The sequence below is a fragment of the Muntiacus reevesi genome, chromosome 9 (assembly GCF_963930625.1).
Source record: "Muntiacus reevesi chromosome 9, mMunRee1.1, whole genome shotgun sequence".
In the NCBI taxonomy this organism is placed as follows: domain Eukaryota; kingdom Metazoa; phylum Chordata; class Mammalia; order Artiodactyla; family Cervidae; genus Muntiacus; species Muntiacus reevesi.
This window is the reverse complement of record NC_089257.1, coordinates 39,516,337-39,532,830: the sequence shown is the minus strand read 5'-3', so window position 1 is coordinate 39,532,830 and position 16,494 is coordinate 39,516,337. Positions and strand designations below refer to the sequence as shown.

The 16,494-nt window shown below is 48.1% G+C and overlaps 2 protein-coding genes across 3 annotated transcripts in view; both read left to right on the top strand.

Moving 5' to 3' along the window:
• The first annotated feature begins 283 nt into the window (after positions 1–283).
• Positions 284–4,554, top strand: LOC136174286 (folate receptor alpha). 2 transcript variants are annotated; one of them, XM_065944336.1, is made up of 5 exons: positions 284–433; positions 520–696; positions 3,425–3,613; positions 3,814–3,949; positions 4,085–4,554. In XM_065944336.1, exons 2-5 carry the CDS (start codon positions 532–534, stop codon positions 4,369–4,371), a joined length of 777 nt encoding a protein of 258 aa, XP_065800408.1. In that variant the 5' UTR covers positions 284–433; positions 520–531; the 3' UTR covers positions 4,372–4,554. The 2 variants fall into 2 exon arrangements, with proteins under 2 accessions (XP_065800408.1, XP_065800407.1); XM_065944335.1 differs by having other exon boundaries at positions 293–442.
• Positions 4,555–9,623: 5,069 nt separating this feature from the next.
• LOC136173999 (folate receptor alpha-like) overlaps positions 9,624–16,494 on the top strand; it is a 42,670-nt gene continuing 35,799 nt past the window's right edge. The window contains exon 1 of the mRNA XM_065943776.1: positions 9,624–9,744. The gene's annotated coding sequence lies outside the window, so the exon portion shown is untranslated. The remainder of the gene's footprint in view (positions 9,745–16,494) is intronic.

Genomic DNA, 16,494 nt, shown 5'->3' with positions numbered 1-16,494 from the left:
CCACTACTCCCAGCTCCCTTGGCACAGGCTCCAGAACCTTAAGCAAGAACTGAATGGCTCAATGGCTTTCATCTGGCCACTGGTCAGCTTCCCTGTTTACTCTGCTGGTAATCTCTTGGCTCCTAAACTTAGCTTGCTTAAGGCTAGTTGGGATGGGCTGAGGAAGTAGAAGCAGAGGCTGGCTGGCGCCCCTCTTCTCACTCGCCAACCCCATCAGCAAATTATGCCCCATGCTTCCTCTAAGGCAGGACCCTCTGATTGTGGGTGAAATACCGTCTGGCAAAACCGGAAGGGGATGTCTAGAGAGGGGTGGTGGCTCCCTCCGCGCACGTCACAGAGCTAGTATTGAAATGTCCTCAGGTGGGGGTGGATTCCTACCACTTGGTCCAGACCTCTACAGGCCTTTCATCGCTCAGCTCATCGGTGAAGTGGGGTAAGCCAGGTGAGGAGGCCAGAAGATCTGGGTTTGGGAGGGAGACAGGAAATCTGACCAAGTGTCTTATGGTGGCTTCCTGGCAGGAGTGAGTGGTCATGGCCTGGCAGATGACACAATTGCTGCTTCTGGTTTTGGTGGCCGCTGCATGGGGTGCCCAGGTTCCCGGGACTCCTCGGGCCAGGACGAACCTGCTCAACGTCTGCATGGATGCCAAGCACCACAAGGCGGAACCGGGCCCTGAGGACAGTCTACACGAGCAGGTGAGGATGGGGTGGGGTCTGGGGTAGGGGAGAGGGCTGACCCCCCAAAAGGGAGAAGTTAGGGTGATGGGAAGATCAGCTTTGGGAGTGATGGAGGCAGGAGGTTGGCAGGGAGGTGATCCTGGTGGACCTCTCCTAGGAGGTCACTACAACACGGGGAGGACTGTTTATCTAGCGCCCTCTATGGGTCAAGTGTTTTCCTCACACCTTGTCAGTAAATACTTGGTAGGTGGTAGGTGGTCTCTATTTATGCAAATGAGGAAATAGGCCCAGAGAAGGCACAGGTAGACATGGGAACAAAGAATCCAGCCAGGAGAGGGACTGGTGGTAACTTTCCCAACCTTCATTATGCGCCAGCCCATGGAGCTCAAAGTCAAGGTAGAAAAGACAGGTCCCTCATGGTCACCATGTAATAAAGAACTACAAATAGGCCAGGTCCTCACCTCCATTAGGTCCTGATGAGAAACTGGCAAATCAGATATGCCGGGAAGACTTCCAAGTAAAGAGGCCATTGGCTTGGCCTTGGAGGTTGAGTAAGAGTTTTCCAGGAAGACAAAGCAGGAACAGGCAGCCTAGCAGAGGACGGTGTGTACACAGGTTGGAGGGTGACAGCATGAGTGGTGCCACGTCTAGTGTGGCCAGAGCCAAGAATGCTTCTGCCCACAGAGAAGGGGAGGTGAGGCCGGCTTCATAGGGAAGGTCCCTAAAGCAGCTCAGGGGCTCTGAGCTTGAAGTTGAACTCCAGGTTCATGAGAAATGCCAGTATCTTATTCCCTCTGGTCTCGCCCTTGGCTCCCTACAAGCCTTCACACTGCTGGGGGGCTGCGGTGCCCCCAGGGAAAGGCTGGCATGAACTGTCTCCAGGGTCTTCAAGTGAAGAGAGGGAAGTTCAGTTGCCCATGACTTCGGAGTCATTTCCAACAGTTCATTTGCTAGTAAAATGCCCATAACATAAAATTTTCCATTTAAGCATTTCTAAGCATGCAATGCTGTGGCATTAGGTAGGTTCACATGTGAACATCACTACCATCCACCTCCAGAATGTTTTCATCTTCCAAAACTGAAAGTCCATATGCACCACTGCATTTTTAGAATTTTTTAAGTTTTAAAGGGGGCTTTAAAGAACCTTTAGTAGCACTTGCTCTTTGCCAAGAAATGGTGTGCAGATCTTTGAGGAAGACAGGTGACTGCAATTCAGAGGGGTGTAGGCTATGTGGGAGTGGATGGTTTTCTGGAGCCTCTCCGAAATGGGCCAGGAGGTGTTTTTCATTACATGTATTAATCCTTTCAGAGGAGGAAACCACTGACCCTGGCTGGCAGTTCAGGGATGCAGTGGATGGGATCTTGCAAGTTGACCAAGAGTTGGGCATCTGAGGAACGGTATGCACAAAAACCTAGGGAAGCCTGGAAGCAGGCTCTGCGGCAGCAGCTCTGGGCATGGACTGGGTTATTGGAGAGGGATTGGTTTGGCTCCGCCGTCAAGGACTTTCCTTAGTTTCTCCTGAGTGTCCGGACCTGTCACAGCTTCCCCCCTCATTTGAGCCTGGGCGCTAGAGTTCATCTCAGACATTTAAAGCAATTTGGCTCATGATCACTCAGTTCCTGACTCCCAGCCTACGGCAATTCCTGAAGGGAAGCCACAATCACTTCTACCATCTTGTGCATGTGTGCTAAGTCGCTTCAGTCATGTCTAACTCTATGCGACCCATTGAACTGTAGCCCACCAGGCTCCTGTGTCCATGGGACTCTCCAGGCAAGAATACTAGAGTGGGTTGCTATGCCCTCCTCCAGGGGATCTTCCCAACTCAGGGATTGAACCTGTGTGTCTTACATCTCCTGCATTGGCAGGGGGGTTCTTTCCCACTAGCCACTGCTTGGGAAGCCCCTTCTACAATCTTACCTGCCTTGAATTTACCTCTCCAGGATTGCTTCCCACATCTAGTCCCATGGCCCATGTCCGGGCCATGTGTGGGTCACTGCCACTCTGCACCCCTCTTCTTTCAAGACCTACCAGGAGTTCCCTCTCCTGGGCTTCCAGACTCTGAAAGAGCCAGACCAGCCCCCCTTTCCCTCCACCCCCCACCACAACCTGAGGCCAGGTTTCCCCCTGTCCTCTCTGTCCTGAGGTAAATCCTTAACCTTACATTACACAAAGGGTGCAGCTTCCTTCAACTCTGTAAAACAGGAGTAATGGTCTTCTGACTGGGACCATTATCTTCAGTAAGAGAAGATAAAGTGCAAAAATCTCAGGGACTTTGCATCTGCTATTTTCTGTGCCCCCAGTGTTCTCCATATCCCCCCTCTCTGCCCTTCACTAAAACCATAAGCTCAAGGAGGGCAGAGATTTGATCTATTTTGTTCATTACAGTATACTCAGCAGCCAGCATAGTGCCTGCACTCAGTTAATACCAGTTTGGTACAAAATGAATAATATAAATAACCCAGATAACGTGAAATAACTTTGTGAACAGTTTAGAGATGTACAAATAATAATGTCCCCCCAGATGGTGATTCCCCAAATCTCCCACGTCCCCTGTGTTACTTTCTGTTAGAAGTCAGTTTTATTACTACCTCTACCCCAAAATGAGGGCTCTCAAGTCCAGGCTTAGGTGCAACCTCCCCAGCGAGTGAGCCTCTGGATGATCTACCCGAGGGAGAGGAGCCAGAATATAGAGGAGATGGCCACGGTGGCTCAAGAACTTAGCCCCATGTCTCCCCCCTCCCACAGTGCAGCCCCTGGAGGAAGAATGCCTGCTGCTCTGTCAACACCAGCATAGAAGCCCATAAGGACATTTCCTACCTGTACAGATTCAACTGGGACCACTGCGGCAAGATGGAACCTGCATGCAAGCGCCACTTTATTCAGGACACCTGTCTCTATGAGTGCTCACCTAACCTGGGGCCCTGGATCCGGGAGGTATGGGCACCAGCCCCGCAGACAGGCGCTTCAGCAGAGGGCAGAGTCCACTGGTCACTTGCAGGGAGGGTGTGGTTTACAAATTCTGGTCTGAGAGTGATAGAGGCATCACCCTCACCTCCCCAGCCCTGGACCCCATCAAGGCTATAGCAGCTGAGATCCCTGACAGACTGGCTCCCTCCCTCCCCCGACCCCTCCAGGTTAACCAGAGTTGGCGCAGGGAGCGGGTCCTGGGTGTGCCCCTCTGCAAAGAGGACTGTCAGATCTGGTGGGAAGACTGCCGCACCTCCTACACTTGCAAGAGCAACTGGCACAAGGGCTGGGACTGGACCTCAGGTGAGGACTGGGGGCGCGGGGAGGGAGGGGGAAGTGGGGGTGTGGAAGGGTTTATGGAAATTTGCAATTGTGGGGCTGGTGGAGCAAGAGATGGTTCTGGACCCAGTGGCTACAGGTCTTCCATCCTCCCCACAGGGTATAACCAGTGTCCGGTGAAAGCTGCCTGCCACCGCTTCGACTTCTACTTCCCCACGCCTGCTGCTCTGTGCAATGAAATCTGGAGTCACTCCTACAAGGTCAGCAACTACGGCCGGGGCAGCGGCCGCTGCATCCAGATGTGGTTCGACCCCTTCCAGGGCAACCCCAACGAGGAGGTGGCGAGATTTTACGCTGAGAACCCCACTTCTGGGTCCACACCCCAGGGGATGGGACCCCTCCTGCTCAACTTGACCCAGATGCTGCCACTCTGGCTTCTTAACTAAGCTGTTCCCACTGCTGACACCTGGGCACCTTCCTTGCCTGCACCCAACCTGCGTGATTATCTCAGTTCAGCCCAGCTCCACTCTCTCAGATGAGGAGGACTTGTAATACCTTGGTCATTGTTTCCTGATCCAAAATCCTATGGGGATCCTCTGAGAGCTTATTCTAATAAATATATCCATGTGTGTACTATATTTTATAAATAATTTGGGGATGAGTGGGTTGGGAGATGGCAGGCATGCCTTATTGCTCCATCTTGCCGCAGTAGTCCCAGTTGAATCTGTACAGGTAGGAAATGTCCTTATGGGCTTCTATGCTGGTGTTGACAGAGCAGCAGGCATTCTTCCTCCAGGGGCTGCACTGTGGGAGGGGGGAGACATGGGGCTAAGTTCTTGAGCCACCGTGGCCATCTCCTCTATATTCTGGCTCCTCTCCCTCTGGCTCCTGTTGAGAGGCCCAAAAAGGGACTGGGCTAGCTTGAAGTTCATCAGCAAGCAGAGGGTGAAAGTTGATCCTTAGCCTGGGGCTCTTACTTCTGCATCAGCCTTCCCCCGCATGCCCCCTCCTATACCACAGGAGAACAAGAGAACTGGTGGAGGGAAGCTGGGGAGAGACTGGCAGATGAGTTATTGGCTCCTGAAGTTTTTTTCCCTTTCCTTCCCTTACTAAATGTGGGCTGGGGAAGAAGATATTGGTGGGCAGACCCCCATGAGGAAAGCTTGCATTGTCTCCGTTTTGGTTTTGTTTTGCTTTCTAATGACAATACTACAGTGAATAACCATATACATAGTAGGATGCTATACTGTTGGATTCCAGAAGAGGGATTGCTGGTCAAGGAGCATTTGGATTTATAATTTTGATAGTTATAATGCTACAGGGGTTGTATCAATGTGGCCCCCACCAGCAACGTATGAGTGACTTATTTCAGCATCATTTGGTCGACATAGTAGAGCATCAAACTTTGAATGTTCTACTAAAGCTGATTTTCTTCTAAACTGATAGGTAGGATAAAGGGAGTCTCAGTAGAGTTTTTCACTGGCAATGTTTTTTACCGCAAGAACAAGGTTTCTGAGATCTTTCCATATTGATCTACAGAGACTAGTTCATTCTTTTTCATTGCTGGGCAATAGTCCATTCTATGTATAGATCACATTTAATTCAGTCACTTACTGATGGACCTTTGAGGGAGAGAGGTTCGTTCTTTTATGGCCTTGACGTTTTTGAAAGACACAGACCAGTTATTTTGTAGAATAACTCTCAATTTGGGTTTATCTGACTGAGGCTCTACATTTTGGACACGAATATCCTGAAAGCAATTCTGTGTGCTCTTGCTGCATTATGGTAGAGGGGAGCACGGGTGTCAGGCTGGCCCATTCCTGAGGATGTTAACTGATCTTTTGATTGGGATTGGGTCTGCCAGGTTTCTCCGTTACTTTTCACCCTTTTGTAATTAATAAATATGTTGTAGGTAGATATTTTGAGGATGGCAAATATCCTATTTATCATCAAACTTTCACCCTGGAGTTTTACTATGTGATGGACGCTTTTTAAAAAGTGAAAACAAATACTGAAAAAATGTTTTCTTTTTGAGACACCCCCTTTAAATGCTTTCCCATGGTATCTGCTGGAAAAACCAAACTTCTTCAGTGGCCTGGAAGTCCCGTCCTCTCTGAGTTCCTAGAATGTTCTTATATATTCTGCAGGCTGACTCCCTGTGTTCAGTTGAGCTTCCCAGAATGTTTTTATACTCTGAAGGCTGACTTCTTGTAGCCACTTAGATTTCATCCTATGATTAATTCCTCAAAAAGAGTCAGACACGACTTAGCACAACAAAATGACTTCTGACAACCCAACCAAAAGAAGTTACTTCTCACCTGGGTAGTTTCTCATCACATCACTGGTCCTCTTGCATAGATATCAATTCACTGTGCTTATTGTCTGACTTTCCCTACAAAACATACACATCTGAAAGCAGAGGCCATGTCTATGTCATTTTGTGTCAGATCCCCTGGCCCTGGGTCAGTGCCTAGCACAGAGCAGGTGCTTAGGAAGTGAAAGAATCCATGCACTCAAGTCTGTCGGTCAACAGACACCTTCTGGCTGTGTCGGCCGACAGGTAGGGAACTGAGTACCTTGTACTCTCTGGTGGGGGCAGACAAACAGACGTGATAGCTGATAGCTCTTAACACACTTAGCTGAGGGTTTGCTGCAGGGGAGCACAGAATGTGGTGCAACTCTGTGGAAGCCCAGAAAGGCAAGGGAAGGTTTCCAGACAGAGCATAGTGTTGCCCAAGCAGATGAGGCAGGAGGAATGACATTTCATGGAGAAGGTTCAAGAAGTACACAGGCTTGGAGGTGATAGAAGCGCAAGGAGAATTTCTAGGTGGCTAAGATAGAAGCTAAGAGGACAAGGGCAGGAAATGAGGCCAGAGAAGAAACACCGGATCTGCAGTCCTTAGACTCTAATGCCCTCACAGGGCTCTCCTTTCTTCGTGAAAGAAACCAGGCTTGGAATCAGACTCAGTTCTGAATCCTAGCCCCTCTTTGCTGCCTGGGAACTATATTTTTCTCAACTATGAGGATGGGTGGTAAGCAACTGCATATGCTGCTGGCTTGCACTCAGGAAAAGCTCCAGCTTCTCTCCCCCTGACTCCCTGCAGCCCAGAGCCCCTACCCATGCAGGGCCAAAGACCTTCCTGTTCTCTTTGTCTAGTCACAGAGTAGCCTTCAGTTTGGGGTCCACAAGGATGCTGACGGCTAACTTGGCTGGTATTAAGCTTCTAATCCAGGAGGATACTCTCAGGATCGGCTCCACAGTGACTGTTGGACTGTGTCTCTGCCTGTTGGCCAACCGAGGCCTCTGAGCACTGGGGCCTCGGATTCAGAGCCTGGCATGAGGTTCAACAAGGGCAGGGACTCCTCATGGGTTAGAACCCATGGGTCCAACCACTTGCCAGTCTCTTCTTCTGAACCCCTAAGGTCTCAGGTGCCAAACATCACTCCTGAGTGGATGGACTATAAAGTTCAATTTATAATCAACTTCTGGTGCACGGGTAGAAAATGGGGGACAGGGAAAGTCCATTTTGATGAATACATACATGAGCATGTGTGCTCAGTCCTGTCCGTCTCTTTTGTGAACCCCTGGCCTAGAGCCTGCCAGGCTCTTCTGTCCATGGGAGTTCCCAGGCAAGAATACTGGGGTGGGTTGCCATTTCCTGCTCCAGGGGATCTTCCCAACCCAGGGATCAAACCGGTATCTCTTGCGTGTCCTGCATTGGCGGGCAGATTCTCTACCACGGCTCCACCTGGGAAGCCCTTAGATGAGTGTATAGGAAAATGCTTTGGGGCATTCCTAGACACATGGCCATGCTTCTCCAATCAGGAGAAGGCTGAGTTGCACTTGTAAAGCCAGGAGGGATGTCTGGGGGTTTGTAGCCGCCTTCTACCTGCTCAGGTGTTCAGAGGGCTTAACCCTCCCAGGCTGTCTGTCACAAGATTCAGAAATGGCTCACTCGGAGGGAGAGGGAAAGCAAGGCACAAGCTGGCAGTCTCCTGGGAGTCAATTTCTTCCCTCCTCCCCAAGTTGGAGTCAATTTCTTTGCAGGCCTATAGGGCCCTCCTTGGCTGATTCTCCTCCAGTAACCCAGCTGCCTCTTCTGGCTCCCAGCTGCACACCTCCCCCCACTTCCTTGCTCCTGTGCCCTTTCCAAGCATTTTTTTTTTTTTTTTTAAACGGGATCTTTTTTAAAATTTTTAATTAATTTTTTTGGCTGCAGTAGGTCTTTGTTGCTGGGCTCAGGCTTTCTCTAGTTGCGGCGAGCAGGGCCTATTCTGTGGTTGTGGTTACCAGGGTTCTCATTGTGATGGCTTCTCTTGTGGAGCGTGGGCTCTAGGGTGCTTTGGCTTAGTAGTTGCAGGACTCAAGCTCAGTAGCTGTGGGGCAAGGGCTTAGTTGCTCGGAGGCATGTGAAATCTTCCTGGACCAAGGGTCGAACCCATGTCCCCTGCATTGGTAGGCAGATTCTTAACCACTGGACCACCAGGGAAGTCCTCCCACAGTATTGAGGCCCCATATTCTTTAAACTTCTGCTGCTATGTGTAGGCTGATGGCTTCCATATCCAACATGGACCCTTCCCTGGGTTTTCTCTTTTACCACAACCTCACACCAGGTTGCACACAGCATCTCAACACAAGAGAGCTCAACGTTCTCTCCTGAACTTATTTCTTCCTCCTCTTCTTTTTCTCCACCAGTGGTAGCAACATGGCCAGAAGGTGTAAAAAGGAAGGCTCTGTTTCTGGCTGGGGTAGGAGTGGGGGCGGGGAGGAATTTACACTAGAGCAGACTATTGGCTGCTGGAGAAAGTAGACTTGTGTGAGAGGATGGGGGAAGGGAGGGGAGCTGGGGTCTTGGAACAACCAAGGCTCTGGTAAACTGAACATCTATGATTTTACAGCTGGAAGTGGGTGATGCCTGAGGCTGATGAAATTGGAAGAGTCAGTGGCTCTATAAGCTGGGGATATGGGAACTCTGCACTCTGTATGCTGAGCGCTGAAGAATTGATGCTTTCATATTATGATGCTGGAGAAGACTCTTGAGAGTCCCTTGGGCAGCAAGGAGGTCAAACCAGTCAATCCTAAAGGAAATCAACCCTGAATATTTACTAGAAGGACTGATTCTGAAGCTCCAATCCTTTGGCCACCTAATGCGAAGAACTGACTCATTGGAAAAGACCCTGATACTGGGAAAGATTGAGGGCAGAAAGAGAAGGGGATGACAGAGGATGAGATGGTTGGATGGCATCATCGACTCAATGGACACGAGTATGACCAAACTCAGGGAAACAGTGAAGGACAGGGAAGCCTGATGTGCTGCAGTCCATGGGGTCACAAAGAGTCAGACAGGACTGCTGTTCAGATGTCCCGGAGTTTGGAAGCCTGCGCTCCAGCCCTTGCCCTGCAATGAGCTCTGTCCTGATTCTCTGGGTCTCATTCTCTTTACCTGTAAAACAGGATGAGAGGGTTAGAAGTGGAGCAGATTATTTTAAAGGATCCCAGCAACTCAGGCTGCAAGGTTTTCTCAGACCTGAGTTTAGGAGAGAAAATGGAGTAAGTGGGGCTTGGTAATTGACCTTGGGCCTGCACTATTAATCCACTCGCTCCTACCCACCACCCTCCCATGGAGGCCTGGCTGGAGCCCACATGCAATAATTAACTCCTGGGTGGCCTTCGCCCTATCCTAAGAGCCTCTCCTGGGCCACATTCCCACGGCCCGTCTCCTAGGCCACTAAGCCCTTCTGTCCCCTAGAGTGAGGCAAGGAGGACTGCAGTGCAGGACAGAAGCCTGAGCCAGACGAAGAGCCAGCGTTCCTCCCAGGTATGCTACTCTCCACCCACCTGTCTGAGCTACACACCCTAGGGCACTCCCAGCAAGCACTAAGGATCTGAACTGGGAGGATCCACTCTGGCAGGATCCCTAAAAGCAGAGAATCCAGAAGCAGAGTCCGGGCCTTCCCAAGGTTAAACCACAAGTTAGTAGAACCCAGGACTTTGCCTTTCAGCACTGCATTGAGTTCTCAGAGCTTTAAGTCTGGGACCATGTGGGGAGGGGTGGTGGTGTCTGGGTCATGATTGGTGTGGGGGTGGGAGGGGAGAGGGGAGGGGCGAGCTGGACCAGGGTCTGAGCTGAGACTAGGAAGATGGGGAGGGGTTTGCAGGCTGATGTATGTGGCATGGAGGGGGAGAAAGCACTGGCTCTAGAAAGAGGCCAAAGCAAAAAAAGAATCACCAACTGACTGAATGGAGAAAGGTCTTTCTCAGCCCTCCCAGTACTCCCCCAGGAGTCTGTCAGTCAACCCATGGGAGCCTCTGCACAGTGAAGGTACAGGGGGCAAAAGCTGAAGGAGCCCTGGATTTGAGGGTTCAGAGTCGGACTTGGGTGGTCCCTACTGTGTGCTGTGGTTCATGGGGTCGCAAAGAGTCCGACACAACTGAGCGACTGAACTGAGCTGAACTGAAGTGTGTGACTTGGGGCATGTTCCCCATTCCCAAGTGATTTCTCAGTCCGTGCCCAGTTGGCTAGTGATTGTTAGAGCTTCCCCCATACATTTAATCCCCAGGTAAGGAAACTAAGCCTCAAGATAATGTGAGTTATTTTCCCCCAAGGTCAAGTGGGGGTGGGGGGAGTGTGAGAGCTGGGATCCGGAACCCTGCGCTCTAAACTGTTAGACTCTGTGCTCCCAAAGGAACCTGATTGTGAACCATGTGGCATTTCCGAGAGTACAGATGTCTCCTGTGTTCTTGGAGATCAGGGAGTGACAGGGTCCATGGAGAGATGATTGGATCCTGGAATGAATGAATTAGTAAATGAATGAACACCTAAACAGTGAGCAATAAACATGTGTAGCAGGATACTGGATTGTGGAAGGGTGAAAAGTGAGAACACAAGGAGGATGAGGAGAGCTATGTGGGAATTTAATTCCAGGTTTCCCCGAGCCCCGGTGGCTCAGACGGTAAAGCGTCTGCCTACAATTCGGGAGACCCGGCTTCAACCCTTGGGTCGGGAAGATCCCCTGGAGAAGGAAATGGCAACCCACTCCAGTATTCTTGCCTGGAAAATCCCATGGATGGAGGAGCCTGGTAGGCTGCAGTCCATGGGGTCGCAAAGAGTTGGACATAACTGAGGGACTTCACTTTCACTTTCCCTGAGCCCTTAGGGCAGAGTCAGCCTAGAGGCCACTCAGCTCAGCCCCCATCCAGGAGGCCCAGGCAAGATGCTGGAGTTCTGCAGGAGATGGGGGGCAATGTGAGGGCAGGGCAACTTTGTGAGCAGGGAGGTTGCATAATCTTTAGGAGCCGTGGGAAATGAATTCTGGGTGTTTTAGGAGAACCAGGCACCTGGTGAGCAGCGGGATGAGGGAGCAGGCACCTCCCAAATCTCAGTGTGAGAGGTCAGGAGATTGAGATGCTATGAAGGCTGAGAGGCCAGCTCTGGGGCAGGGTTCAGGAGCCTCCCTGGGCCCCCTAGGTGAACTGTTTGGTTGCCCATGTCCACCTCCAACCCTTTGTTCTCTGACATTGCCCCAAGTCACAGGGTCTCTGGGAGTGGCTAAATAATGAAACTGGAAAGAGCTGGAAGTAGGGCTTTTTTTTTTTTTTTTTTAAGTTCTACCACTTTATTGCTACCAACCCATCTCCCTCCACCCTCATGCACACATGCTCAGTCATGTAATCCCATGGACTTCAGCCCGCCAGGCTCCTCTGTCCATGGACTTTTCCAGGCAAGAATACTGGAGTGGGTTGCCATTTCCTTTTCCAACAGATTTTTTTTTTTTTAAAACATAGATCTGCATTTGGAGCTCCAAAATTAAGATACTGTTGTAAACTTTTGCACAGTCATTTTTTGTCAAAATCTCATCTGAAAATGAATGTGAAGTTATTATTTTAATTATCCCACTAGTGTAGCTATTTCTCCACAGAACATGTGCTTGATCACTGAGTGCATACCATTGTGTTCTTACTTTGCATTACCTTTGATAAAATTGCCAACGAATGAATGTCGTTCTGCCATCTATAGGGATTAAGTCATTAGCGACTTCAGTCACTGACCTTTTGTTGTTCAGTCAAGCCATGTCTCACTCTTTGTGACCCCATGGACTGCAGCATGCCAGGCTTCCTTGTCCTTCGCTATCTCCCAGAGTTTGCTCAAACTCATGGCCATTGAGTTGGTGATGTCATCCAACCATCTCATCCTCTGTTGCCCCATTCTGTTCCTGCCCTCAATCTTTCCCAGAATCAGGGTCTTTTCCAATGAGTCAGCTCTTTGCATCAGGTGACCAAAGGATTGGAGCTTCAGCTTCAACATCAGTTCTTGTTGTTGTTCAGTCACCCAGTCATGTCTGACTCTTTGTGACCCCATGGACTGCAGCGCGCCAGGCCTCCCTGTCCCTCACCATCTCCTGAAGTTTGCCCAAGTTCATGTCCATTGCATTGGTGATGCCACCTGGCCATCTGATCCTCTGATGTCCTCTTCTCCTGCCCTCAATCTTTCCCAGCATCAGGGACTTTTCCAATCAGTTGGCTCTTCACATCAGATGACCAAAATACTGGAGCTTCAGCTTCAGCATCAGTCCTTCCAACAAGTATTCAGGGTTGATTTCCATTAAGATTGACTGGTTTGATCTCCTTGCTGTCCAAGGGACTCTCAGGTGTCTTCTCCAGCACCACAGTTTGAAGGTATCAATTCTTTCGTGCTCCACCTTCTTTACAGTACAGGTTTCATAACGGTATGTGACCTCTGGGAAGATCATAGCCTTGACTATACTGACCTTTGTTGAAGAGTAATATCTCTGCTTTTCAACCTATTGTCTAGGTTTGTCATAGCCTTCCTGCCAAGAAGCAAATGTCTTCTGATTTCATAGCTACAGTCACCATCTTCAGTGATTTTAGAGCCCAAGAAGAGGAAATCTGTCACTACTTTCACCTTTTCCCCCACTATTTGCTATGAAGTAATGGGGCCAGATGCCATGATCTTAGGTGTTTTTTTTTTTTTTTTATTTTAATACTGGACATCTTCAGACCTGGAGGACTCATCTTTCAATGTCATATCTTTTTGTCATTTTACACGGTTCATGAGGTTCTCACAGCAAGTATACTGGGGTAATTTCCCATTCCCTCCTCCAGAGGATCATATTTTGTCAGAACTCTCCTCTATGACCCATCCATCTTGGGTGGCAATACGTGGCATAGCTCATAGCTTGATCAGGTTACACAAGCCCCTTTGCCACAACAAGGCAGTGATCCACTGCCGGCCCCGGCAGGATCCAGGGGTACCCTCAGGATGAACGGAGTCGCCGAGAGAGAGAAGACACGTGAGACCAGCCTTGATAGGGCCAAGTCCGCGAGGGAGAGAGAGAGAGAGAGAGAGAGAGAGAGAATGACCAGACGGGGGTGTTTGCAGGGTCTGGCAGAGTCTGGCAGAGTCTGGCAATGCTTTATTTTTTACAGTAGCTTTTATACCCTAAAGAGAGAGAGAGAGAGAGAGAGAGAGAGAGAGAGAGAATGACCAGACGGGGGTGTTTGCAGGGTCTGGCAGAGTCTGGCAATGCTTTATTTTTTACAGTAGCTTTTATACCCTAAGTTAGTACATTTCTAAGGGGAAGATAGTTTAACATTATGTCAGCTTGCCCTTCACGAAACCAGGGTGTTTTCTGCATACTTCTTTGTTTATGAGGGTCTTGTACATTATCTTCTGGCCTTGGGGCCTATTAACATTTTATGCAGGTCAGGTGAATGTAAACCTATTTTCTGTCTCTATGGTGACCTTAACTGAAAGGTAGCAGTCTCATAGGGCAATAGTACAGAGTAGAATTATATCTTTGTTAATACAAAAATTAATCCTTCTGCAGAAGTTATCAGTTGTGTTTATCTAAGAAGTTTATCCCATACTGACTCTGCGACTTTGGTGAGGCAGCTTCTGCCTAGCACTCTTGGCTGACAATTAACAACCATCTCATTGTTACCACACTAGGGTGGTATTTCTCTAGGCTCTTATTTCTCTAGATCTTTAGCTATATTAACAATGGTTTCTATAACACAAACTTAGCACATTAAAAGCAAAAACACAGCAAGCAAACGTCAACCCAATAACCACCTATAGAATAATTTTTCTTATGTTTTCTAATAGGACTTCCTCACTTCCCGAAGGGCTCTATGTCTACTAGGGCCTTTATATAATCAGGTTCTTTATGCTATTTTATGATTAGGATAATATAAGCAATCATGCATATTAGTACCAAGGGCATAAATGCATTTGGCTAACAAACTACCAGCAAAGGAGTTTAAATTAAAACACTCCTTTCAAAAAATAAATAAATAAATAAAAACTCCTTTCACCCTGAATAATCTCATAAAATACCACCACCTGGGAAACTTATTGATTAAAGTTCTAAATTGATTCTTATTTGGGAAGAGATCGTGGAAGGCCTTCTGCCTGTGTCACAGAAATTAGGGAGTAGTCTATTGAGGCAGGCATCAGAAAGACAGATATCATCTTTAAGGTGAGCGCCGGGGGCAGATTTTCGAAACCCCTGAAAACCTGATCCGCCTTGCCTGTCAGGTTTTCTCCTTCATGGCCTTATTAGAGGTAGGGTCTCGTGAGCTGACCTTTTCGAAACCCCTGAAAACCTGATCTGCCTTGCCCGTCAGGTTTTCTCCCTTATGGCCTTGTCATGGGTAGGGTCTCGTATGTTGGCTCCCGGCATCTCTCCCTTTTTTTACTTTTTAAGACAGCCAGATGGATCTCAGTCGCAAGCTTCTGAGTGCTCTGCCGGAGAGTTCTGACAATGCAGGGAAGGATTATAATGAGAAGTAAAACTAGGGCTGCTACAGCAGCGTAACTGAAAATAGTTGATAGGATATTTTTTCCAGTAATAAAGTTAGAAAAGGTATGAAAAAAATCATTAGCAGCTCCTGCAGCAGTAAAGTCCAGGCGGGAATGTTCCAAGGTTTTTATCTGACCGTGAAGCTTTCCAATATCTAAACTAATGCTGGAGCTATTCCATACACCTGAAATATGATTTTTAATCTTTTCCCAATTGTAATCCATATCATTTACTTTTAGAGGTGTTACACAGATCCACTGATAGTCGGTATGACAGGATAACGCTAACTTTACCCTTAAAGCCTGCAACTCAGTTCCAATATGCATGACTGCTTCTTCTAGGGCATCTATTTTTCCTTCTAATTTCCTATCTATAATCTCTTGCATAGCTAGAGCTAAAGAAACATTTTTTGACATATCATTGACATATTGAGCAGTATGTACTTGTTGAGTCAAGGATATCACCGCCACAGTGACAGAGGTAATTGCTGTTATCAAAGCTGAAATCCCTAGAATAAGTAGTCCTACAAACTGCCGGGAATGCATTAAATCTTGTAGTTGTTGCAGAACGGCTAAACCATAATTGTCATACCAATAGGCATTCACTGTGACGGGCACCATAAGATAAGGTGGACGTTGCAGCACCACAAAAGAACAAATATTATATTGAGGGGTTAAACAGGATGAGAGCATGCATGGTTCACAGTAGACTATATTTGGTCCACCTGAATAATTCATTTGTATATGAAGTCTTTTTGAATCCTTAGCAAACAAACAAACAAACAAAAAACTTAAGGGGAGGGTAAACAAGCCAGCACAGAATAGGTGGAATTGTTTTCTGGCCGAGTTAAAGTAACAATGGAGATGGGAGCAAGGGCTCTCTAAATTTCTGGTTGCCAAAAGGTTTTGCCCTTAGTTGTATAGGACAACATGGGGGGCACAAATTGATTATAATACCATCTGCTGGGCACCAATGGCCAAGGGAGGGAATCATTTTTCCAAATGCTAAACCTACTGACATGGTCAGAAACAGATCTTAGATTCTGACTTGGATTTGGATTGCTCCAGTCTTGTACCGAATAGTTTACTCCCCGTATTCTATAATCTATTTTGGAATTATAAGTACAAGATTTTCATACCGGATATCCAAGGCGGTTGTCTATAGTTTTCCATATGACATCTGATGGAGCAACATCAATACAATTTGGATATTTTGGTGAAGCACCCCGGGCATATGGGCCTGTAATATCCAAACCAGCCGATCTCCTGTTTTTTCTGAAAATTTTGATGTTGGAGAATCTGTCAGAATTGCTTTCTTGGAGGCTCCAACACACACCTCCTTAGAGGGAGTGATGAGATCAGTTGTATGACTATGGGGGAGGTTAAAACAAAGGGGAAGATCATTCGTTAATCCCCTAAAAGTATAGTTAAAATTGATGGGGTAGTGATCTCTATCATAAGAAGTATAGGATCCTCCCAAGAGATGAGGCTGGTCTGTGTTGACCCGTATAGGGTCACTGTTCCAAGTAACCACTTGGAAGGTCAGGGGATCAGGAAAATATGTCCAGTATTTTTTTGAAGTAGAAGGGGTAGCACTTGCCTGACAAGACAGTAAAGCAAGCATGGCAATAAAAACCCTTTCAGGAGAGGCTGAAGATCCCTGCAGGGAAGCTATTCTCTGTGCTTGATGACAGAGTGACTTAATTTGCCCCTATGTGGGTATGGAGGCTTGTTGAGTTGCCCGCG

Bases quoted from the DNA above. Each gene is read 5' to 3' on its own strand.
- LOC136174286 (XM_065944336.1), top strand. From the start codon at position 532: ATGGCCTGGCAGATGACACAATTGCTGCTTCTGGTTTTGGTGGCCGCT. The intron at 697-3,424 runs GTGAGGATGGGG...CCCCTCCCACAG, and splicing joins AGGACAGTCTACACGAGCAG to TGCAGCCCCTGGAGGAAGAA. The intron at 3,950-4,084 runs GTGAGGACTGGG...TCCTCCCCACAG, and splicing joins GGGCTGGGACTGGACCTCAG to GGTATAACCAGTGTCCGGTG.